The 26,052-nt window shown below is 39.3% G+C and overlaps 2 protein-coding genes across 5 annotated transcripts in view; both read left to right on the top strand.

Moving 5' to 3' along the window:
- cacna2d4a (calcium voltage-gated channel auxiliary subunit alpha2delta 4a) overlaps nt 1-2,226 on the top strand; it is a 64,216-nt gene extending 61,990 nt beyond the window's left edge. For both annotated transcript variants that reach the window (XM_088405835.1, XM_088405834.1), the window contains 2 exons: nt 881-958; nt 1,037-2,226. In XM_088405835.1, coding sequence (XP_088261961.1) covers nt 881-958; nt 1,037-1,135 — 177 coding nt within the window. In that variant the 3' untranslated portion in view covers nt 1,136-2,226. The remainder of the gene's footprint in view (nt 1-880; nt 959-1,036) is intronic.
- A 1,414-nt stretch (nt 2,227-3,640) lies between these two features.
- The window catches only part of cpsf6 (cleavage and polyadenylation specific factor 6), a 29,958-nt gene continuing 7,546 nt past the window's right edge, over nt 3,641-26,052 (top strand). For 2 of the 3 annotated variants that reach the window (XM_088406057.1, XM_088406056.1), the window contains exons 1-10: nt 3,641-3,747; nt 14,300-14,509; nt 14,585-14,688; nt 19,280-19,434; nt 19,504-19,680; nt 19,807-19,890; nt 20,124-20,607; nt 21,112-21,227; nt 21,970-22,120; nt 22,200-22,398. In XM_088406057.1, the coding sequence (XP_088262183.1) occupies nt 3,688-3,747; nt 14,300-14,509; nt 14,585-14,688; nt 19,280-19,434; nt 19,504-19,680; nt 19,807-19,890; nt 20,124-20,607; nt 21,112-21,227; nt 21,970-22,120; nt 22,200-22,386 (1,728 nt within the window). In that variant the 5' untranslated portion in view covers nt 3,641-3,687 and the 3' untranslated portion in view covers nt 22,387-22,398. The remainder of the gene's footprint in view (nt 3,748-14,299; nt 14,510-14,584; nt 14,689-19,279; nt 19,435-19,503; nt 19,681-19,806; nt 19,891-20,123; nt 20,608-21,111; nt 21,228-21,969; nt 22,121-22,199; nt 22,399-26,052) is intronic. The other variant, XM_088406058.1, reaches the window with a different exon arrangement.

Genomic DNA, 26,052 nt, shown 5'->3' with positions numbered 1-26,052 from the left:
CGCTCGTAATTGTGGCACAAATATAACGCCATATTAAATACCATGAACTCATTCAGTGCCAAGTGTTTTTGGACCCTTGGAGTGTCAACCGAATTTGAGCATTTTCACTCATGTGTCAAGGCCGACAAAATATTGGGCGGTATGTCTATGCAAATTTGCCGGGTGCCATACAACAGATTAGATTTTATTCTTCAATCATAGAGAAAAGTATGTTTCTACCTTATTTTGTTTCTTAGTAATCACTGTTTGAAAACATGCACCGTATTTTCCGACTACAAGCTGCAACTTTTTTCTCATGATTTGAGCCCTGTGGCCCCCTTTGTAGTTTTTTGTTTGTTTGTTTGTTTCATTTGTGTCACATTATGTATATTTATTATCGTATGTGTATTGTATTGTGTGTTCACCAAACCAATCATTCAATTTAACAAAAGAAGACAGAAGACGACGCTGTGGAAGTAGTGATTTTGAGTTTGAACTGCTATTTAACCCTGCAGTAATCTGTTTGTGTTATGTTAAAAAAAATTAATCCATTCATCTATTTTCTATAAATATGTTGGTGCTAAACATGCAGGCATGTTCAGTCTGTTGAAGATAGGATGTTGCTGTCTTACAGTAAAAAATATGGTAATTATTAATCATTAATTTAAAAAAAAGCGCATTTGATGAGAATTTTCGTCATTGGCACGCAACTTAAGTATTTTCAAAGATGAGATTTCTCGTCCGTGGCACTGAAAGAGTTAAAAATCGAATTTATAAAAAATTGACTTCATAAATAATTAATAATTAATTTCAATATTAATAAACCCTTGCCCAACATTTTTGTTGCATTGTATGTATTCATGGAATATGTATGTCCTTGACCCCCTCTGTTGAACATAACTCCTCAGTCAAGTGTGACCGGATGCGTTCCCAGAAGATTCGCAGACGTCCCGAGTCGTGCCACGCTTACCACCCTCAGGTAATAAAGACATTTTGTGTGTGAGTGTGTGTGTGTTTTTCCTATATTCAAATCATAATGAGATGATTTTCCTTTCAGGAGAATGCAAACGACTGCGGAGGAGCATCTGCCACCTCTCTCTCTGCCTTCCTTTTCCTTGTTTGCCCTTGCATCACCTCGTTCCTCTCTCGATGGTGACCCTAACGTTGCCACAAGTGGATTTCTTTTTATTTTTATATCTAGCACAAATAAGTGTAGTTCATTTATTTATTTACTTTTTGTTCTTCCAACCCAAAGAACTGTTTCCTCAAAGTGTTGAAATTAGCAGGTGTTGCCATGGATACCACTCCATTTGTTACATCCTCTTCCACACCTTGTATGTGCAACTGAAAGGGGGTAATGAAGTGAAGCAGGTGGTTGCCGTGACTCACGTGGATGAATTATGAATCACACGAGCAAATGTAATGGAGCCACTAGGGAAGTAATGAGTTTCTGATTTACCTTCACACGGAATTACATATGGTCATGCACATTGCATTATGTAGCATTGGAAGGGCTTGAACATATGAACTGAATGCGAAAACGCTATTATTATGTCTGCTTGGAGTCAGGTTTACGCTTAATGATTTTAAAATGCATCATCCTATAAATATAATTGAATTAAATTCATCACTAACTGGTCAACGTATAACCAATACAGTTTTTTATTTCACACTTGTGCGGTATTTTGGCCAATTCTTTTATCTTTACATCAGGAAGCATTGAAAGAAAACACCAGGGAGCAGAAATTTCACCCAGATGGTGATAACATGTCAAATGTCAACATGGCATAATCACTTAGTTATCAAGATTGTACCAGGCCTTGGCTAAAATACAGCGAATGATGTGGAAGAAAATGACCCCAAAATAGTCAAAATACTACACAAATTAGGCAAGTCAAAACCTTTTATGTATTTTTGTCTTCTGTACATTAGTCCATAGGGTATTTTTGTACACCACCAGTGTTTTGATTTTTTTTTTTAAACAACAAATTGCCTGACTGACTTCCCATTAGACTCATTTAGAATGTGTGTGTTTTTGCACAGTTCCATCGTTTAGCGTGGGGGGGTAGACTTTTATGGCGTTATATTTGTGCCACAATTACGAGCGTGCGGAAAAAATTTTGAGCGTTGAAAATAAAACTGAGCGAGCGAAAACGGATTTTGAGCGCAGAAAAAAAGTTGTTGAAAAGAAGTTTTTCGCTCAAAATTCCTTTTTGCTCGTTCGCAATAGCATTCTCGCGCTCAACATCTTGCTCTCGTTTGCGATACTCCTCCCTCCCTCGCTCAACATTGCGTTTGCTCAACATCGAGCTCTCGCTCGCTCGAGTCGTCCTCTGCGCTCGCTCAGTTCTGCTCACACGTTACGTTTGTGCCACAAAAACAGCCAATCAGAGCTTGTAAAAGCACTTTGATTGACAGCTTGGTATCCAATGAGATTGCTTGTTGTGTTCACCTGGAACGAGCAAACGAGAGTGTGTCACATCGACGTGGGCGGGAGTAGGTGGGCTTATATTATTAAAGTACAAAAACTAACAAGGTATTTCTGTCAAATGATACAATACAGTAATAATAATAATATTAAAAGTAATTCTCCAGCCCAAGTCCGTGTTGACGCACTCTTGTTTGCCCTTTCCAGGTGAACACAGGGCAAACGAGAGTGCGTCAACGGATAGCGTACAAGCAATCTCATTGGATACCAAGCTGTCAATCAAAGTGCTTTTACAAGCTCTGATTGGCTGGTTTTGTGGCACAAACGTAACGCGTGAGCAGAACTGAGCGAGCGCAGAGGACGACTCGAGCGAGCGAGAGCTCGATGTTGAGCAAACGCGATGTTGAGCGAGGGAGGGAGGAGTATCGCGAGCGAGAGCGAGATGTTGAGCGAGAGAGGGCTATCCCGAGTGAGCAAAAAGGAATTTTGAGCGAGCAATTTCTTTTTCTGTGTTCAAACTCCATCGGCGCGCGCTCAAACTCTTATCATTACGCGCTCAATAGTTTTTTTTCTTGCGCTCAAAATCTGTTTTCGCTCGCTCAGTTTGATTTTCTCCGCTCAAATTTTTTTCGCGCGCTCGTAATTGTGGCACAAATATAACGCCATAGACTTTACCTCACTTTACTTTCACTTTATTTTAGCATGTTTCTTTTGTTGTAGATGGAGTAAAAATCTCATGGAAAATAGCAAGTTAAACCTTCATAAATCCATGCTGTAGAGATTGATTTTTTTTTAAATAAATAAAAATGCTAAAAGGAAGAAAATTGCAACAACATTTGTGACGTTAATCTGGAATAGAAAAAAAAATTGTCATAAATGAAAATCCGGTTATAGCGGGGGATAATGGTAATAGCGTGAAGCCGCAATTGAACCCGCGATGTAGGTATGGAACACTGTATTTGCCACTGTTTTGCCGAAAACGTGAATTTATGTTACCATTTATTCCTTAGAGTGCTTTTTGTCCATATTGCACTTGTATTTTCAAAGCCATGGAGTAGGATTCATTTAAGTATTTTTTTCGTAAACTATCCATTATGTTTTTGTACTGCTTTTCGCGTTGTCTATTTTTGTCCCAGTTGTAAAATGAAGAAAGCGTAAATTAAAGAAATGAAATAAGAGTGTGTGTTGTAAATCCAATAATGGCCAAAGGGGACGCTAGTTTTCGTCCTCCGTGTAGCTGCCTTCTCTTTGATGCAAGGCAAGGAAGGCGCCAGAGGAAAATGGCGGACGGTGTGGATCACATCGATATCTACGCAGACGTAGAGGAGGAGTTCAGCCAGGTATTTTGTCGGAATTTGCAGACTTTTCCATCACAAAGCAATATTCACGACCATTTGTTTACCGTCCTTACTGACCTTTGTGACCGAAAAATGTCTTTATCGGCAGTTATCCTTCGCCTAGGGCCTCAATCGCAGTGCTAATGACTACAAGTACGCGTTTTCTCGTTGCGCTCAAGACTGGAAAAGCACACGTATTATGGAATTCCGATTTGTTCGTGATTTAACTTTTAATATGCATTTACTTTCTGTCTCGGTTATGTTTCCATGAAAGCCAGTCGTTTTTGTTGTTGCATTGATATCATAGTTGCGGCCTCAGCATGGCCGCCAATGTTGCGCTAACAAAGCCAAACAAAATCGCTTTTATTCGCCGTTTAAGATAGCAGCTGTTTTACTTCTACAGCAGCCAAATAGAGTCAAAATTCGTTTCTCCTCGTTAGGCGTTGGTTAAAACAGCAAAACGCGTTATATACATGTTAAAACCGCAAAATATATTATTTCTATGAGGTGTTTTTTTTTTAATTTTCAGAAACATTGATTGTGTTGAAATTGTGTGTTGATAAATCTTAGATACGACTCCAAATACTTTTTGTAGCAACGTGGTAACTATGCTTGCATAAAACAGGTGAAAAAGTCGACAAAATCGTCCAATTAGTATTTACTTTATCATCAGTAGCTTAGTTACCCCCCCCCCCCCCAGGAAAGAGAAACAAAATCGTGCCCCTAATCACTGACGTGACTGTAAAATGAGATCATTAGCTATGAAAATCGTACACCTAAAATTACATCTGTTATAAAAAAAAACAATTTAAACTAGAGCTGCAAGCAGCTATAAAGGGCCCTCGCAGACCTGTGCACGTTGGGGTATGAACAGGTCGGGGTATGAACAAGGACTATGAATAATGAAAAATTAGTTGTAGATCACTTCAGTGCAGGACTATTACCAAATATGTAAAATTTAGACAAGGTGGGACAATGTGTGTTGAGTTACTGCAGCTTTTATTGTTCCAATTTTGTGACTTTCAATGCCATATAGGCCACACCCACTGTCGAAACATTGTACTGATTTGTGGAGGGCATAAGGCATGGCCACTGGCTTTTCAGAAAACATTTAAGGGATATCACTTCAAGGGGCTCAGCAGAGTACATAAAAAATTAAGGATTTGCTATATTTTTTGCTGCCATTAGGTGCCGCTCGTACTATGATGAAAAATAGGCTTGTAGGTGTGTTTCACATTGGACTCCCATCCCATATATGAAGTTTTGCAAACATCAGATCATCTAGGTCCAATTACAGCAACTTTTACCGTTTTTGCGAGACATAAGACTTTGAGTTGGCATAGAGGCCACGCCCTTTATTGAAAAGTCATAAAAGTTGAGAACCTTAATGTTCCAATGTGTCATAGCTTTTCTGACCATTTTTGAGTTCATTTAGTCAAACAGGCATTTCACAGTACATAAAAGTATAAAAAATGAGATTTTTGTACGCCACTGGGTGGCGCTGTAAATGATTTGAAAGTTTATCACATAGCTGTATTATTGCATGACTTTTAAAGTCCCAGGAAAGTTTCAGATGGTTTGAAGCTGTCATAGCTGAGTTATTAATATTTTTGTCACTCTTGGCGAAGGAAGTATTAAACATAATTTGAAGCTCCGCCCCCATCTTTTCTGTCAAGAGATCTTCACGATATTTGGACTATGTGTGCCCCTCAGTTGGATAATGATTCATGCCAAAGTTGAAGGTAATGGGGTGAATCATTTAAGAGAAAAAGGCACTAGTTTGAGACCAGCTAATGTCTAAGAATGGGACAAAACTGCACATTAAAAAAAATCATAACAATTTTTCTGTACATCCTAGCACATCACTTCTATTGACTTTTTTGTAGGTCTTACAGTCCTTCATTTGCCTACAAAGTTTCATAGCTGTAGGTCAAACCAAACAGGATTGACTGTAATCTTTCGACTAATGACATTTTTTGCAGCCACTAGGTGGTGCTAGCTTTAAACTGGAATATATTTTTGTCGATATGTTCAGGAGAATATTTTCATCCAATGTGTGAAATTGTGAGAAGATCAGATCATCTGGGTCAAATTACAGCAACTTTTACTGGACAGATAAAGCTTCGGAATGAAAATGGTCGTAGAGACCACGCCCATTATCGAAACTTTGTAAAATTTGGTGGAGGTCAGCGGGGCTGTCTAGAGGCTTTGCAGACTTAATTTCAGCGATATTACATGAAAGGGCTCAGCTAAACACATAAAAACGTTTAAAAAATGCTATATTTTTGGCTGCCACTAGGTGGCGCTCGCACTATAACAAAAAATACGTTGATAGGTGTATACTGCATTGGAAACCCATCAAATATATGAAGTTTAGAAAAGATAAGACCATCTGGGACCAAACACAGCAACTTTGTTCGTTTTGGCGAGACATCAGACTGAGATTTTTGTTAGCCACTAGATGGCCTTATAAGCAATTGAAGATTTTTTTAAACACTTGTGTTAAGGGCTTAAGTCTTCATGTGTATGTGAAGTTTCAGATTTTTCTAAGCTTGTAAAGCTGAGTTATAAAGGTTTGTTTCACATGTGGCAAAGTAATCATCAAAGGCATAATATAAAGCCCCGCCCCCAACATGTTTGATGACGGATCATCACAAAAATTTGAATAATTGTGCCTCACAGTCAGATAAAACATCACAGCAAATTTGAAGTCGATCGGGTCAAGCGTTTGGGAGAAAAAAGGAGCAGTTCGGGACCTGCAAATGAGGAAAAACGGGCCAAAAGTGCACATTCAAAAATTCATAACTCTCTTTCTGTACATCTGAGCACATGGCTCGCGCTGACTTTTTTGTAGGGCTCGAGGTCCTACATAAGGCTACAAATTTTTAGAGCTCTAGGTCAAACGGGCCGGGAGTGAGAGGCTATTTTCCACTCATAAGGCCATTTTGGGGCCAATTACAGCCACTTTTTTCGTTTTGGCGAGTCATCTGACTTTGAGGTGGCGTGCAGACTTCGCCCATTATCGAAAAGTCGTAAAATTTTAAAACCTTAATATTCCATGTCTTATTGATATTCTGACCAATTTTCATTTGTTTTACTCAAACAGACTGAGCACAATACATGAAAGTGTAAAAAATGACATTTTAATCAACCACTAGGTGGCGCTAGTAGGTATTTAAAAAAACTTTTTATAAAGGTGTTAAAGACATAAGTTTCCATGTGTCTATGAAGTTTTAGATTTTTTTAAGCTAGTACATCAAAGTTATTAAGGTTTTTGTCCCTCTTGGCGAAGGAAAAATTGAACACATAATTTGAAGCCACGCCCCTATCATATATGTCAGCGGATCTGCACCAAATTTTGCCCAGTTGTGCCCCTATGTCTAATTATAGACCACAGCAAATTTGAAGGCGATTGAGTAAAGCGTTTAGGAGAAACAAGGAGCAGTTTGGGACCTGCAAACGTGCAAAAATGGGCCAAAAATGCACATTCAAAAATTCATAACTCTCTTTCTGTACATCTGAGCACATGGCTCACGCTGACTTTTTTGTAGGTCTCTAGGTCCTACATATGCCTAAAAATTTTCGTAGCTCTAGGTCAAACGGGCCGGGACCAGGTGCACTTTTTCGACCTTAGGTGGCGCTGCAGAGCCATTTTTTTTGCATTGTTTTGGGAAACACAAAAATATCCAATTTTTCACCGGGCCCGACAAATGTGCAAATTTTGGTGACTTTTCGTGCATGTTTAGGCCCTCAAAAATGGAAAAGCGCTGCACAGTAAATAATAATAATAATAAGAATAATAATCTGGAGAAAAACAAGAGGGCTCTCGCAGCGGTAGCTGCTCGGGCCCTAATAATAATAATAATCCGGAGAAAAACAAGAGGGCTCTCGCAGCGGTAGCTGCTCGGGCCCTAATAAGAAGAAGAAGAATAATTGGAGAAAAACAAGAGGGCTCTCGCAGCGGTAGCTGCTCGGGCCCTAATAATAATAATAATAATAATCTGGAGAAAAACAAGAGGGCTCTCGCAGCGGTAGCTGCTCGGGCCCTAACTAGAGCTGCAAGCAGCTATAACGGGCCCTCGCAGACATGAGCACGTTGAAGGATGAACAGTTCTGAGGTATGAACAAATTTGGGTATGGATGTATTCGGCCATATGCAGGAAAACTGTAGAGGTCAATGTTCTAGAAAAGGTAACATTTGTATTCGCATTTGTCTAACGGGCTCAACTAAGTAGTTGAAATGGCAAACTTGACCAAATTTGAAGTCATGAAATTTGAGTTTCATAATGTTCGCTTTGTCTCAATTTTCTCCTGACTAATTTTCAGTGAATTTGCTGAAGGCAGCATAGCAGAGAACATGAAAGTGTAAAAACTATCTCTTTTGTCCAGCACCAGGTGTCGCTATTGGTACTGTTAAATTGCTCAAACAGGATTAGCAGAGTGCAAAACCTGAAATATTAAGGTTCTTTACACTGGTGGCATAGGAAATATGATTCAAGTATTTTGAAGCCCCGCCCCCATCATATAAAATAGCCAATCTTAATGAAATTTTGCCCAATGGTGCCACTCTGTCATGTAATGGAGAACCTCAAATGTGAAGTTGATTGGGTATAGGGTTTTGGTACCAAAAAATGTACAAAATTGGGCCAAATGCTACATTCAACAATTGATAACTCTGGTTCTGTACATCCTAACATATGGCGCTCTATGATGTTTTTGTAGGTCTTGAGGTCTTACATATACATAAACAATTTCGTAGCTCTAGGTTAAACGGGTCAGAACTGACTCTCGTTTTATGATCACCTGGGCTCAATTACAGTAAGTTTAGATGACTTGAGCAAACTCCGAATTTGGGGTTGCATACAGACCACCCACTTTATCACAAAGTCATAAAATTTGGATACCTTTAATCTCTAAGTCTCTATGCTATTCGGACAAATCTTCAGTACATTTACTCTGACGGGCTTAGCACAACACATGAAAGTTTAAAAATTGACATTTTTGTCTGTGACTAGGTGGCGCTATCATTAAGTTGATAATCAACCATGCTGGTATTTTAAAGCTATGATGAGTAAATTATCTGTAAAGTTTCAGATTTTTTTAAAGCTTGCACATTGGAGTTATTAGGGTTTTTGTTGCTCATGGCGAATAAAATTTGAGTTTAAAACACGTATTTTGAAGCCCCACCCCCATAATGTGTGTAGGACGATCTTCACAAAATTTTTCCCAAGTTTTCCCCTATGTTAGATAATGGGGCACGCCAAATGTAAAGTTGATCGGGTCAAGGGTTTCGGTACCGAAAAATGTAGAAAATAGGGCCAAATGCTACATTCAACAATTGAAAACTCTGGTTCTGTACATTCTAACACATGGCGCTCTTATCATGTTTTTGTAGGTCTTGAGGTCCTACATATGCATAAAAAATTTCGTATCTCTAGGTCAAACGGGTCGGAAGGTGCTGCCATTTGAAGGATCATCTGGGTTCAATTACAGCAAGTTTTGCTGATTTGGGAAAACTCTGACTTTGAGGTGGTGTAGAGACCACCCCCTTTGTCACAAAGTCGTAAAATTTGGAAACTCGTATCTCTTAAGTCTTGATGCTATTCGGGCAAAATTTCAGTTCATTTACTTTTACAGGCTCAGCACAACACATGAAAGTTTAAAAATTGACATTTCTGTCTGTCACTAGGTGGCGCTATCATTAAGTTGATATTCAACCTTGTAGATATTTTAAAATTTTGACGAGTAAAATTCCTGTAAAGTTTCAGATTTTTTTCAAGCTTGCAAATTGGAGTTATTAGGGTTTTTGTTGCTCATGGCGAACGAAATTTGAGTTTGAAACACGTTTTTTGAAGCCCCTCCCCCATCATATATGTTGGCCGATCTTCACGAAATTTTGCCTAAAAGTTCCCCTATGTCAGATAATGGGGCACGCCAAATCTGAATTTGATCGGGTCAAGGGTTTCGGTACCGAAAAATGTAGAAAATCGGGCCAAATGCTACATTCAATAATTGATAACTCTGGTTCTGTACATCCTAACTTATGGGGCTCTCTAATGTTTTTGTAGGTTTTGAGGTCCTACATATGCATAAAAAATTTCGTAGCTCTAGGTCAAACGGGTCAGAAAGGGCTGCCGCTTGAAGGATCATCTGGGCTAAATTACAGCAAGTTTTGCTGATTTGGGCAAACTCCGACTTTGAGGTGGCATACAGACCATCCCCCTCATTACAAAGCTGTAAAATTTGAAAACCCATTTTATCTAAGTCTCAATGCTATTTGTACAAATTTTCAGTCCATTTACTCTTTTGGGCTTTGCACAATACATGAAAGTTTAAAAAATGACATTTTTGTCTGTAACTAGGTGGCGCTGTAAATAATTTTAAAATTTATCATGCAAATTTTTTAAGGACATAACTAGTAAATTTTCTGTAAAGTGTCAGATTTTTTGAAGCTTGCACATTGGAGTTATTAAGGTTTTTCTTGCTCATGGCGAAGGAAATTTGACACACATAATTTAAAGCCCCGCCCCCATCATATATGTTGGCCACCCAAACGTGGCCCTAAGCGTGATTATGGAGCACGCCAAATTTAAAGTTGATCGGCTTAAGTGTTTAGGAGCTATTAAGAAGAATTTGCTACCTGCAAACATCCAAAAATGGTCCTAAAAGGCACATTAAAAAATTCATATCTCTGATTCTGTACATCCTAGCATATGGCGCTCTATATCTTTTTTGTAGGTCTTCAGGTGCTATATGTGCCTAAAAAAATTTCAAAGCTCTAGGTGTAACTGGCCGTGACCCCGGAGAAGTGTTCGTTTCTAGGTGGCGCTAAAAATCAATTTTTTAGATTTTATGTATGAAAACACCAAAATACCTAATTTTACAGCAGGCCCGATGAGTGTGCAAATGTTTGTGACTTTTCGTGCATGTTTAGGCCCTCACATTTGCGATTTACTTTGGAGAATAATAATAACTAGAACTGCAAGCAGCTATAAATGGCCCTCGCAGACCTGTGCACGTTTGGGGTATGAACAGGTCGGGGTATGAACAAGTAGGAGTATAAACGATGAATAATTAGCTGTAGATGACTTCAGTGCAGGACTCTGATCAACAATGTAAAATATAGAGAAGGTGGGACAATGTGGGTTGAGTTACTGCAGCTTTTATTGAAACAGTTGCGTGACTTTACGCTGCCAAATAGGCCACGCCCATTGTAGAAACATCGTACTATTTGGTGGAGGGCATTAGGAATGGCCAATGGCTTTTCAGACATTTAAGGGATATCATTTCAAGGGGCTCAGCAGAGTACACAAAAACGTGAAGGAATTGCTATATATTTTGCTACCACCAGGTGACACTCACACTATGATAAAAAATAGGCTTGTAGGTGTGTTTCACATTGGACTCCCATCCCATATATGACGTTTTGAAAATATCAGATCATGTAGGTCCAATTAATGCAACTTTTACCGTTTTCGCTAGACATCGGATTTTGAGTTGGCATAGAGGCCACGCCCTTTATTGAAAAGTCATAAAAGTTGAGAACCTTAATGTTCCAATGTGTCATAGCTTTTCTGACCATTTTTGAGTTCATTTAGTCAAACAGGCATTTCACAGTACATAAAAGTATAAAAAATGAGATTTTTGTACGCCACTGGGTGGCGCTGTAAATGATTTGAAAGTTTATCACATAGCTGTATTATTGCATGACTTTTAAAGTCCCAGGAAAGTTTCAGATGGTTTGAAGCTGTCATAGCTGAGTTATTAATATTTTTGTCACTCTTGGCGAAGGAAGTATTAAACATAATTTGAAGCTCCGCCCCCATCTTTTCTGTCAAGAGATCTTCACGATATTTGGACTATGTGTGCCCCTCAGTTGGATAATGATTCATGCCAAAGTTGAAGGTAATGGGGTGAATCATTTAAGAGAAAAAGGCACTAGTTTGAGACCAGCTAATGTCTAAGAATGGGACAAAACTGCACATTAAAAAAAATCATAAAAATTTTTCTGTACATCCTAGCACATCACTTCTATTGACTTTTTTGTAGGTCTTACAGTCCTTCATTTGCCTACAAAGTTTCATAGCTGTAGGTCAAACCAAACAGAATTGACTGTAATCTTTCGACTGACATTTTTTGCAGCCACTAGGTGGCGCTAGCTTTAAACTGGAATATATTTTTGTCGATATGTTCAGGAGAATATTTTCATCCAATGTGTGAAATTGTGAGAAGATCAGATCATCTGGGTCAAATTACAGCAAATTTTACTGGACAGATAAAGTTTGGAATGAAAATGGTCGTAGAGGCCACGCCCATTATCGAAACTTCGTAAAATTTGGTGGAGGTCAGCAGGGCTGTCTAGAGGCTTTTCAGACTTAATTTCAGCGATATGACTTCAAAGGGCTCAGCTAAACACATAAAAACGTTTAAAAAATGCTATATTTTTGGCTGCCACTAGGTGGCGCTCGCACTATAACAAAAAATACGTTGATAGGTGTATTCCGCATTGGAAACTCATTAAATATATGAAGTTTAGAAAAGATAAGACTATCTGGGACCAAACACAGCAACTTTGTTCGTTTTGGCGAGACATCAGACTGACATTTTTGTTTGCCACTAGATGGCCTTATAAGCAATTGAAGATTTTTTTAAACACTTGTGTTAAGGGCTTGAGTCTCCATGTGTCTGTGAAGTTTCAGATTTTTCCAAGCTTGTAAAGCTGAGTTATAAAGGTTTGTTTCACATGTGGCAAAGTAATCATCAAAGGCATAATATAAAGCCCCGCCCCCAACATATTTGTTGGCGGATCGTCACAAAAATTTGAACAATTGTGCCTCACAGTCAGATAAAACATCACAGCAAATTTGAAGTCGATCGGGTCAAGCGTTTGGGAGAAAAAAGGAGCAGTTCGGGACCTGCAAATTAGCAAAAACGGGCCAAAAGCGCACATTCAAAAATTCATAACTCTCTTTCTGTACATCTGAGCATATGGCTCGCGCTGACTTTTTTGTAGGGCTCGAGGTCCTACATAAGGCTACAAATTTTTGTAGCTCTAGGTCAAACGGGCCGGGAGTGAGAGGCTATTTTCCACTCATAAGACCATTTTGGGGCCAATTACAGCCACTTTTTTCGTTTTGGCGAGTCATCTGACTTTGAGGTGGCGTGCAGACTACGCCCATTATCGAAATGCCGTAAAATTTTAAAACCTTAATATTCCATGTCTTAATGATATTCTGACCAATTTTCATTTGTTTTACTCAGACTGAGCACAATACATGAAAGTGTAAAAAATGACATTTTAATCAACCACTAGGTGGCGCTAGTAGGTATTTAAAACCTTTTTTTCAAAGGTGTTAAAGACATAAGTTTTCATGTGTCTATGAAGTTTTAGATTTTTTAAAGCTAGTACATCAAAGTTATTAAGGTTTATGTCACTCTTGGCGAAGGAAAAATTGAACACATAATTTGAAGCCACGCCCCTATCATATATGTCAGCGGATCTGCACCAAATTTTGCCCAGTTGTGCCCCTATGTCTAATTATAGACCACAGCAAATTTGAAGGCGATTGAGTAAAGCGTTTAGGAGATACAAGGAGCAGTTTGGGACCTGCAAACGTGCAAAATTGGGCCAAAAATGCACATTCAAAAATTCATAACTCTTTTTCTGTACATCTGAGCACATGGCTCACGCTGACTTTTTTGTAGGTCTCTAGGTCCTACATATGCCTAAAAATGTTCGTAGCTCTAGGTCAAACGGGCCGGGACCAGGTGCACTTTTTCGACCTTAGGTGGCGCTACAGAGCCATTTTTTTTGCATTGTTTTGGGAAACACAAAAAATATCAAATTTTTCACGGGCCCGACAAATGTGCAAATTTTGGTGACTTTTCGTGCATGTTTAGGCCCTCAAAAATGGAAAAGCGCTGCACAGTAAATAATAATAATAATAATAATAATACGGAGAAAAACAAGAGGGCTCTCGGGCCCTAATAAATTTTCAGCAAATGCTTTATAGGGGTGAATACAAGTTATAGCTTATTCTGAATCTCAAAAAGTAGTTTACAGTGCATCAAAGTGCCTGTAATACTTGCAGCATTATTTACCATTCTTTTGATGCTGAAAAAAATGAAATTGCTCAATAATAAATGTAAATTGTCTGGAACATTGACACACGTACCTTACTTTTTGAACCTGAAGAAAATTGCGTAAGACACTGCTGAATTGTTTTCTAGCTCACTGATCAATCAATGTAATTTAGAAAAAATGCTGACAGCAAACTAAAAAGTTTCCCCTGCCTACTTGACAATAAGCGCGCCACAGCTCCAACTCATGCCGTAGATGTACAATTACACTACCCAGCGAAAAAGCAAAGACCGTTTCCCAATCAATATTTGCAAGACACAAATAACCCCCCTAAAAAAATTTCCGTCAGTAACAGCTTACCTGCATGCTTTTGGACCACCGGATCACATATAAGCACAGAAAAGAATAAGCAAATTCCATCCAAGAACTGAAGGCCAGCATGTCAAGTTAAAGCCAACTGTCCTTGTCTTTCAGGAAGCAGATTATCCTGTTCACGAACAGATCGACCTGTATGACGACGTCATCTCCCCGTCAGCCAATAATGGTGACGCGCCAGAGGACCGCGACTACTTGGATGCGCTACCTGCGCAGGGGGGCTCCGATGGAGGCAAATCCGCCCCACCCAATTCGGCATACAACTACACAGGGAAAAGAATCGCCCTGTACATTGGGAACCTCACGTGGGTGAGTGGTAAATGAAATGTTTCAGTTTGTCATCGCTTGAACCCAGGTTGAAATCTCAACTGTCATTTTACACAGTGGACAACAGATGAGGACCTCACAGAAGCAATCCGCTCAATAGGCATCACGGATGTCTTGGAAATCAAGTTCTTTGAAAACAGAGCCAACGGGCAATCTAAAGGGTAAGCCTTTGGTTGTAGTGGGCAAAATGAACAAAGACTTTGAAGTGTGTGCTGAGTAAATCAGTGAAGCTGCAAAGCCAAGCGTGGTTTGGTGACATAAGCGTTGATGTTTGAACCTTCCTGAACCACTGTCAATACTATGAATGATTTGAAATCCATGACGAGAATGGCTCACGCAATTACGAGGGCAGGGAATTCAAACTTTTTTCAGTGAACAAAGGCTTAATTACGCTTAAGAACCTTTCAAACCTCATTTGTATTGGTCCACAAAAAAACAATCAACACAAAATGTCCTGTTTTGGATCATAGAAGAGATCTTTTATCAGAAAGAAAAACCTAATTATTAACTAGAGCTGCAAGCAGCTATAAAGGGCCCTCGCAGACCTGTGCACGTTGGGGTATGAACAGGTCGGGGTATGAACAAGGACTATGAATGATGAAAAATTTGTTGTAGATCACTTCAGTGCAGGACTATTACCAATTATGTAAAATTTAGACAAGGTGGGACAATGTGTGTGGAGTTACTGCAGCTTTTATTGTTCCAATTTTGTGACTTTCGATGCCATATAGGCCACACCCACTGTCGAAACATCGTACTGATTTGTGGAGGGCATAAGGCATGGCCACTGGCTTTTCAGAAAACATTTAAGGGATATCACTTCAAGGGGCTCAGCAGAGGACATAAAAACATTAAGGATTTGCTATATTTTTTGCTGCCACTAGGTGGCGCTCGTACTGTGATAAAAAATAGGCTTGTAGGTGTGTTTCACATTGGACTCCCATCCCATATATGAAGTTTTGCAAACATCAGATCATCTAGGTCCAATTACAGCAACTTTTACCGTTTTGGGGAGACATCAAACTTTGAGTTTGCATAGAGGCCACGCCCTTTAATGAAAAGTCATAAAATTTGAGAACCTTAATGTTCCAATGTGTCATAGCTTTTCTGACCATTTTTTAGTTCATTTAGTCCAACAGGCATTTCACAGTACATGAAAGTATAAAAAATGAGATTTTTGTCCGCCACTGGGTGGCGCTGTAAATGATTTGAAAGTTTATCACATAGCTGTATTATTGCATTACTTTTAAAGGCCCAGGAAAGTTTCAGATGGTTTGAAGCTGTCATAGCTGAGTTATTAAGATTTTTGTCACTCTTGGCGAAGGAAGTATTAAACATAATTTGAAGCTCCGCCCCCATCTTTTATGTCAAGAGATCTTCACGATATTTGGACTATGTGTGCCCCTCAGTTGGGTAATGATTCATGCCAAAGTTGAAGGTAATGGGGTGAATCGTTTAAGAGAAAAAGGCACTAGTTTGAGACCAGCTAATGTCTAAGAATGGGACAAAACTGCACAATAAAAAAATTCATAACAATTTTTCTGTACATCCTAGCACATCACTTCTACTGACTTTTTTGAAGGTCTTGCAGTCCTTCATTTGCCTACAAAGTTTCATAGCTGTAGGTCAAACCAAACAGGATTGACTGTAATCTTTCGACTAATGACATTTTTTGCAGCCACTAGGTGGCGCCAGCTTTAAACTAGAATATATTTTTGTCGATATGTTCAGGAGAATATTTTCATCCAATGTGTGAAATTGTGAGAAGATCAGATCATCTGGGTCAAATTACAGCAACTTTTACTGGACAGATAAAGCTTCGGAATGAAAATGGTCATAGAGGCCACGCCCATTATCAAAACTTCGTAAAATTTGGTGGAGGTCAGCAAGGCTGTCTAGAGGCTTTTCAGACTTAATTTCAGCTATATTACTTCAAAGGGCTCAGCTAAACACATAAAAACGTTTAAAAAATGATATATTTTTGGCTGCCACTAGGTGGCGCTCGCACTATAACAAAAAATACGTTGATAGGTGTATTCCGCATTGGAAATCCATCAAATATATGAAGTTTAGAAAAGATAAGACCATCTGGGACCAAACAGAGCAACTTTGTTCGTTTTGGCAAGACATCAGACTGACATTTTTGTTTGCCACTAGATGGCCTTATAAGCAATTGAAGATTTTTTTAAACACTTGTGTTAAGGGCTTGAGTCTTCATGTGTCTGTGAAGTTTCAGATTTTTCCAAGCTTGTAAACCTGAGTTATAAAGGTTTGTTTCACATGTGGCAAAGTAATCATCAAAGGCATAATATAAAGCCCCGCCCCCAACATATTTGTTGGCGGATCGTCACAAAAATTTGAACAATTGTGCCTCACAGTCAGATAAAACATCACAGCAAATTTGAAGTCGATCGGGTCAAGCGTTTGGGAGAAAAAAGGAGCAGTTCGGGACCTGCAAATGAGCAAAAACGGGCCGAAAGTGCACATTCAAAAATTCATAACTCTCTTTCGGTACATCTGAGCATATGGCTCGCGCTGACTTTTTTGTAGGGCTGGAGGTCCTACATAAGGCTACAAATTTTTGGAGCTCTAGGTCAAACGGGCCGGGAGTGAGAGGCTATTTTCCACTCATAAGGCCATTTTGGGGCCAATTACAGCCACTTTTTTCGTTTTGGCGAGTCATCTGACTTTGAGGTGGCGTGCAGACTACGCCCATTATCGAAAAGTCGTAAAATTTTAAAACTTCAATATTCCATGTCTTATTGATATTCTGACCAATTTTCATCTGTTTTACTCAAACAGACTGAGCACAATACATGAAAGTGTAAAAAATGACATTTTAATCAACCACTAGGCGGCGCTAGTAGGTATTTAAAAAAACTTTTTTTAAAGGTGTTAAATACATAAGTTTCCATGTGTCTATGAAGTTTTAGATTTTTTTAAGCTAGTACATCAAAGTTATTAAGGTTTTTGTCCCTCTTGGCGAAGGAAAAATTGAACACATGATTAGAAGCCACGCCCCTATCATATATGTCAGCCGATCTGCACCAAATTTTGCCCAGTTGTGCCCCTATGTGTGAATATGGACCACAGCAAATTTGAAGGCGATTGAGTAAAGCGTTTAGGAGTAACAAGGAGCAGTTTGGGACCTGCAAACGTGCAAAAATGGGCCAAAAATGCACATTCAAAAATTCATAACTCTTTTTCTGTACATCTGAGCACATAGCTCGCGCTGACTTTTTTGTAGGTCTCTAGGCCCTTCATATGCCTAAAAATTTTCGTAGCTCTAGGTCAAACGGGCCGGGACCAGGTGCACTTTTTCAACCTTAGGTGGCGCTGCAGAGCAATTTTTTTTGCATTCTTTTGAGAAACACAAAAATATCCAATTTTTCACCGGGCCCGACAAATGTGCAAATTTTGGTGACTTTTCGTGCATGTTTAGGCCCTCAAAAATGGAAAAGCGCTGCACAGTAAATAATAATAATAATAATAATAATAATAATAATAATCTGGAGAAAAACAAGAGGGCTCTCGCAGCGGTAGCTGCTCGGGCCCTAATAAATATTTGTCCATGAAAAAATGATCAACAAATGGTTTCAGACCTGTTCTCAAAAAGAAATAATTATAAATAATTGTCCACAGAAAAATATTCAACATAAAGTGCCAGACCCGTTCTCAAAAAAGAAATAATTATAGATAAATAATTGTCCAAAGAAAGATATTAAACATAAAGCGTCCTCTTTTGGGATTACAGAAGAGATCTGTTATCAAAAAGAAACAACTTAATTATCAATAAATATGTGTAAATTATTCATAAATATTTGCCCATAAAAATAACAGTGCCAGACCCGTTCTCAAAAAGAAATAGGTATTTGTCCACAGAAAAATGTGTCCTTTTTTTATTATTATTATTTTTTTGGTTACAGTAGAGATCTGTTAAAAATAAATCATTAACTTAAATATAAATAAATACAAAAGATGATCAGCAAATAAAGGGTTAAACCTGTTCTCAAAAAAGAATAATGATAAATAAATATTCTCCGCAGAAAAATATTCACCTTAAAGTGTCCCCTTTTGGGATCATTGTAGAGATGTATTCACAAAAATCAATCATTAACTTGACAGGTAACGAGAGGTGGCAAGTCAGGTTGAACCATTATTATGGTGGAGCATCTGGGTTTTTAAAATAATGTAATTGAATAACCTACTGTACATCACATTTGTTTGAAGTTATATTTTCCTGAAACATTTGAATTCATTGAATACGTTTTTTTCAAATGATTTTTGCAACTTTGTTTTATTAAACATCTCGAGTACCCCCTGGAGTTTCTTCAAGTACCCCCAGGGGAACCCGGACCCTCATTTGAGAACTACTGTACTAGGGGGATCGACCTATTATTGGCCAGGTCGATAGTCACCATTTTGTTCATTAATATTACGGCCAATAAACTCCGCCGTTATACATCTTTGATCATGTTGTAGGGCTGTCCTAGTTGACACGCCTCGACAACATCGCATGGACAACGGGGACAATGCCCCTGGTTTGGCAGACCGGCGTGGGGGGGACCGGAGGGTGTGTTCCGACTACAGAGATTCGGCAGTACATAGTAGTGTTGGTGGTACATATGCCGGCGCAAGTTGGTTGAACGTTTCGATGCTTCATGAGGCTTCATCACTCCCTTGCTATCTTTTTTCCATTTGCGTTAATATTGACAACAATGATGAGCCTCTGGCTTTTGTTTTTCCTGTCAGGTTTGCACTGGTATGTGTGGGCTCAGAGGGCTCATCCAGGAAGCTAATGGACCTTTTGTCCAAGCGAGAGTTGCACGGACAGAATCCCATTGTGGCGCCGTGCAACAAGCAGTCTCTCAGCCAGTTCGAGATGCAGTCCCGTAAAAGTAAGCACAGTAAGTCCCATTCATCACCCATCCTGCGCAAAACAGGATTGTCACTCAAATGGATTTTGCCTCGCACAGGTAACCAGTCTGGGCAAATGTCGGGCGAAGGGAAAGCCGGGCCTCCAGGCGGAGGTCGCGCTGGGTTTCCGATGGGCAGTCGTGGGAATCGGGGCAGGTTTCCCGGACCGCCCAGCAGCCCTGCAGACCGCTTCCCAGGTGGTGTTGGGCCCGGCGGGCCGCCGCCACACTTTCCTGGTTAGCTATTTTTACACAGATGTTTGATTAACTGCCATCAACAGTTAAAGGCGTCAAGGGTCCATTTTTATTGGACTGGCAGTGACTAAGTGAAACATTCCTCTGCTTCACCTTCCCTCTTGTTAGGCTCAGGGATGAGACCTGATCTGATTAGGCACCAAGATGGCCACCTGGATCTGAGTTTCAATCCCGGGAGCTGGCGTGACAGAGGTGACAACGCTTAGCTTTGATATGACTAATTTAATCCATTTTGACTGATGTCAACATGGATCGATTGTGTTTTCGCATTCAAACCAATGTTAGCAGTAATGACTGTGGGCAAGTTTTTCAATCGCCCATCCTTAAGTTTTGACAGTTTATTATAATTGTAAGCCTTTTTTGTGACTTTGGCCAGCAGACTTACATCCTCTTTTCTTTTGCTTTGTGCCCCATACTGTTTTTAGGTGGGTTGCAGGGCCCCCCACGTCCCCCTCCTGGTCCACCCGGCCCACCTGTCCCACCTCCTGGGCAGGGCCTACCCCCTCCACTCGGTCCTCCAAATCGTGGGGACAGGCCACCACCCCCTGTTCTTTTCCCTGGTCAATTTGGCCAGCCTCCTCTTGGACCCCTACCGCCGGGCCCCCCGCCCCCAGGTTACGGTCCACCTCCTGGACCTCCACCTCCGCAACAAGGCCCCCCACCCCCAGGGCCATTCCCACCGCGTCCCCCAGGCCCTATTGGGCCCCCCTTGGCTCTGGCTCCGCCTCCTCACTTGGGAGGTCCTCCACCTGGCGGCCCGCCTCCCGCCCCACATGTTAATCCCGCCTTCTTCCCGCCACCTGGTGGCAACAACATGCCACCCAATGACAGCAGAGGCCCACCTGGACCTAATGATCCATACGGACGCCCACCACCATATGAGAGAGGAGACTACGGTCCTGGAGGCCGGTGAGGAAATAAATGTTTTTATTTCTAGAGCTATCAGAATTGACAACTATTTTAATAATAGTCATCAATAACAGCCACTATTTATTTATTTATCCAACTGATTCATTTTTACTTTGAATCAAAGTTTATCATTGATTTAACTGACTGATAGACTTTGATGTGGAATCAAAATCACATATTAGCAAACTTTAGCTTTTACTTTGGAAAATAATGACCAAACCCTTAACTCAAATCAGTTTATAAAAGATTACGAGTCCAATCAATTTTGAATTAAATTAGCTTAAAACAACAAATTTAAGAAATAACTGAGAAGCACTGCTTTAGCCAAACACTGAAAGAAAAATAATGTATTTATTTTTTTTATAAACTGCAGTCCAAGTTCATTCTTTTTCTATTCTAATCAATTGCAACAGGTGCAATTGATTAAAAAAAAGGATATTGATTGATATAGATTTTACACTTAATTTGATTGCAATTGAACCTTTGGTATGTGTAAACTTGCAGGGATATGGAATCCTCACGGACCCCTCTGAGCGAAGCGGAGTTTGAGGAAATTATGAATCGAAACCGAGCAATCTCCTCCAGCGCCATTTCCAGAGCAGTTTCAGACGCCAGTGCAGGTAGTAATCACAAGTCTGATATATTTTTTTTAGGACCGATACGATTATTAATAGTCAGGGAGGCCGATTACCAATATTTAAAGCCATTAGTCACGTGAAGGAATTAAGGGATATTCATTGCAATAAAAGGGAAAATGTTTGAACAGTACAAACCACAGGACTTAAATTGCAGCATCAGTAGTAAATAATTCATCTGCAGGCGGAAGTATTGATATGAATACTGGGTTTACACAGGGATAGATTTGATAGAAGGAACGAGTGTAATGCAGCATTCAGATGGAGCGCGTCGTTTACGCTCTACGCGAGGCATTTTGTTGCAAGGTCAAGATGAAATTCACTTTTCACGCAACAGTGTCACGCGAGGGGAGTGAGCTTGCTGTGCACTTTACAGTGGATCCGGAAAGGAGAGCATTGCTGAGCATTGCTTCACTTTTCCGGGATATGGCAGAGCCAATATTTTCTCCGACCGCACCGTTATTCTTTTTTACACTGTGTGTCCCTCGCTTTACGGCAATACTTGTCTGCCCCAAAAAAAGAAAAGTTTCAATTTGAAATGTTTTGGATTGGGGCTGCAATACAGTCAGAGAAATGCGTGATCGAGGCATAATAATAAGAGTTTATTGGCCTTAAGATTATTTTTTTTTTAAAAAAGGCCTAATACAGAGATGCAGCAATATTGGCGCTGATAATCGGTCTAGCCCTACTTCCGACAGCAAGCCTAACAGTCTCCCCTCATGTTCAGCGGACTACGGCAGCGCCATCGAGACGTTGGTCACAGCCATCAGTCTTATCAAGCAGTCCAAAGTATCAGCGGACGACCGCTGCAAGGTTCTTATAAGCTCGCTTCAGGACTGCCTCCACGGAATTGAGTCAAAAAGTTACGGCTCCACCAGGTCAGAGTGGGATTTTGCTGGAATTTGAGTGACGTTTACTCCCGAGTCTCATTTTGTGCCTGACGGATTAACCGTGCAGGCGAGAGCGTTCCAGAGAACGCGACCACAGCCGCTCCAGGGAAAAGAGCCGACGCCACAAGTCTCGCAGTCGGGAGCGCCATGAGGACTACTACCGCGAACGCAGCCGCGAGCGAGACCGCCACCGTGAGAGGGACCGCGATCGGGATCGCGAGAGGGAAAGGGAGAGAGAGTATCGTCACCGCTAATGGAAGAGTAAGGTGGGTGAAACCACGATTCGCTTGGGGGGGGGGGGGGGGGGGGCTTTTAACTCATTCACTGTCAGCATTTTTAAACTGGATCTTTGACGTCTATACTCGTCAGTGGCAGTGAACGAGTTAAATGCATTCTATATTTGGTAACCCTGATGGGGCAATGAAAAAAGAAGCTTTGACTTTTGCAGGTAAGTGCAAGGTAAGTGTTCTTTTCAAATGGGTCAATTTTTTTAATTTTCCCAGCATGTTAGATTTTTATTTGTGCTTTTGCTTAAAAAAACATTAATTAAAATGCAGTATGTATTTTTTGCAAATATCTTGAAAATATCCTTGCAATGTTTTTTTTTTTCCCCTTATTTTGGTCTGTAGGCACTTCACGCTGCTTTATCACTAAATCATACATTTAGCTTATTTTGAGTATAATAGTGACAAGTACTGATCTTTTGGATAATTGGAACATTTTGCAGGAGATAATGCCAGCAGACCAAATAGTTTCCCCCAACCATCATGTAGATGTTATTTACTGAAATGTATTTCAACTGTACAGTGTTGGACACAATTCTGAGCTAAAAATGTGGATGTATTGTGGAAACATGCAACTTTTTTTTAACTCATTCAAACCCCAAAGACTATTTTTAAGTTTAGTTTCCAGCCCTAGGAATTTTTCCATATTTTTTTCATAATGTTTAAGTTTAGTTAGAGCAATGTCTAAGAATGTTTGGTATCAAATGAAGGAATTATTTACTAAAGTAATTGATCACTTTGAGTAATTAAATAGGAAAGTAATCATTTACTTTAATTCTTTAATGCTTCAGGTCATGAATTAGTTTAGTAATTTAGCATCTAAAGTAATTGATTAATACTTAATACCTTCAAGCCCAAACCATATATTATTTTAGCACTAAAAACGGTTAAATTAGCCACAAGTACGAAAGTAACCAATTTCTTTAGTACTTACTACTTGCAGTTTTTCTTAAGTTCTTAATAACCTTAAACGGGTGTCAAACTTATTTAAGCTTGCGGGCCAGACAGAGGAAAATCTATTCCCAAGTGGTCCGAACCAATAAAATCCCGGTCTTAAAAACAACTACTTCAAATGTATTATTCTTTTTTTAAATGCTGTCCAGAATAAAACAAGTACACTATCACCAGTCATAACAAAATATTAACATTACTATTTATCATAAAACATTTCAAGTTTTTTATTTATAAAAAACATTCAGCTCATTTTTGTACTTCACAAATTCATTTCGCGGGCCGGATTAAATCCATTTGTTGGCCAGAACCGGCCTGCGGGTATGTATGACACCCTTGACCTAAAATAATTGATTATTTTGGCATTCAATACTTATCTTATACTTATCTAAAGTAATCAGTTGCTTTAGTTCTTAATTACCTTAGTGACAGGCATTTTAGGCCCCCTTTAGACAAGCCATTGAAAAAGGTTTATCAATAAGTACCTTTGATTAATTGTCTGGACTCCTTAAAAAAAAAAAAAAAAAAACTGTCAAAATATGTCTTTGGGATTATATGAGTTATATACTTGACTACATACAATTTTTTTGTCCTTTATCATTTTTTTTTCTGATTTACATTTGTGTTCTTATGTATATCTATCATACATATACTATCCATTGCATTCCCAGCTGTAACTCACTGTGACAGCATTACACTTTCCCTGTAACAAGGGCTTTATATAAAAAAAGAAATGAGGTATATAATTAGCCTTACTATATGCGCCTCCTGATTTTGCATTTATTCATTCCCGGGCTTATTTTCTGTTTTGATACAGTTTGAATTGCTCTACTAATGTAATCTAAAGTGGTAAACTGTAGCAAATGGACTCGTGCTGTAGGCATCAAAATTTCAGTCCTAAAATCCTTCGATTGGCTCTCACTGATCAATCCGTGTCTTCCTGTGAAACATTGTCTTGTCGCGTAAAGGTTGAATGATTGGTTTTTGTTTGTACCTTGATTCACTTTGCCTAACTGGAGCCAGTACAATGTCTAAAGGATGTAATGTAGTAAGTCACTTCCTGCCCTTCCATGTGCGTTGAATATTAGCTGCCGGTGGTAACGGAATCAATTATTCATTTATATGAAGTTCTGCTGCTGTCGGTTTTGCCTGACTTTGTGTCCACTGAGAACCTCTTACAGAAAAGTAAATCAGGTTTTAGAAGCAGTTTTGTCAGTTTGGGACAAACATTCAATGAATTAGAACTCGAAAGCACGACCACGGTCTATTATAGTGGTTCTCAGCCTTTTGGAAAAAAAAAAAACAACAAAAACGCCAGTGTTGTGCCATACACGTTTGATTTGTTAAACTTTGGAACTCTGTTTGCTGTGGTGTTCAATTGCATTTTATGCAGGAATCCACAAGCTCAGTCATGCAATGCAAAAGTGTATCACTAATGACAATTCGTATCTGTAAAGACTTTTGGAAAAGAGTCACTACAACACAACTTAGCAATAAATTGCTTCATGTTCTAATTCATTTGCTCTTAATTCAAAAAGAAAAAGAATCTAGTGACAGCATTAAACTGTCCTAATTTTTCCAAGCCCATTTGAAGAAACTGGTCTATCAGATGAGATCCCCAGTGGACACAAGGTCATACACATCCATATTTTTGATGTACGCTTTTTTTGTAGTTAATTCATGTAGGTTTTTACCGAATTAATGTAGAATTTGCTCCCACAGATTCAAAGAGAAAATGTTCAAAAAATGGTTAATACATACGTATCAATCTGGTGTTTGTTAATGATAAAATTTGTTCATAGGGTTGTCCACCTTAATGCTGTTTACAATGTAGTCCCTATGATGCAATCACTGATAGTTTTCTCTCTGACTGTGATTGAGAATGCTTTGCCAAAACGACGAATATGATCATATTATTATTATTTGTCCTCCTGTTATGTTTGTTTGCAAGGAACAGAAATAATGTCTCTGGGTCACTTTGACCCATGCCGTATTTAGTCTCCGATCCAGATCCAATATTTTTGTTTTAATCATTGATTTGTGTTACATTTTCAGCAACGGTAACTATGTCTCTGGGTCAGTATGACCCGCACGTGTGTGTATTTAATCGTGTGTGTCAAAATCCTTTGATTAAAAACCCACTCAAAGTTGCAATTATGATACTTAAATTAATAACCGTGTTTTACATTTGTTTTTCTGGGAAGTAAGAACACCCTGGGTCATTTTGACCTGTGGGCATTTGTAATTATCCATAAGTTTCAGAAACTTATTTTTGAGTGTCAGCCTAGCTAGTAAATCTTGCACTTACTATTTCTAGCCTCAGAAACTGCAATTATATTTTTGGGTCATTTTGACTCAGATTTTGCTTCTAAGTTAATGTACGATGTTATGAATTGTAAGATTGATTGATTGAATTGTAAGACTGCAAAAAGTTTTGAAAAATTGCATACAAATGCCATTGTTCAATAGATTCATTCAACATGAACTTCAAATGGGTCATTTTGACACAAGGTAATGTGTAATTATTGAAGTTTGATGGCATCACTTAACAGGTTAAGTCAATCTAATGTCGCTTTGGTCCACATTTGTGTGGAAACAAGTTCGGTGGCACTTTGCAGTCATGTAAAAAAGTTAGCTTTTGTATAACAAAGCCATGTCAAACTGCTTGTACCTGCAATTGGGAAT

Source organism: Hippichthys cyanospilos, chromosome 22 (genome assembly GCF_059441005.1).
Source record: "Hippichthys cyanospilos isolate Australia breed blue-spotted pipefish chromosome 22, RoL_Hcya_1.0, whole genome shotgun sequence".
Taxonomy (NCBI): Eukaryota; Metazoa; Chordata; class Actinopteri; order Syngnathiformes; family Syngnathidae; genus Hippichthys; species Hippichthys cyanospilos.
The sequence above is the reverse complement of the archived record's forward strand: the minus strand, read 5'-3'. Positions and strand labels throughout refer to the sequence as shown.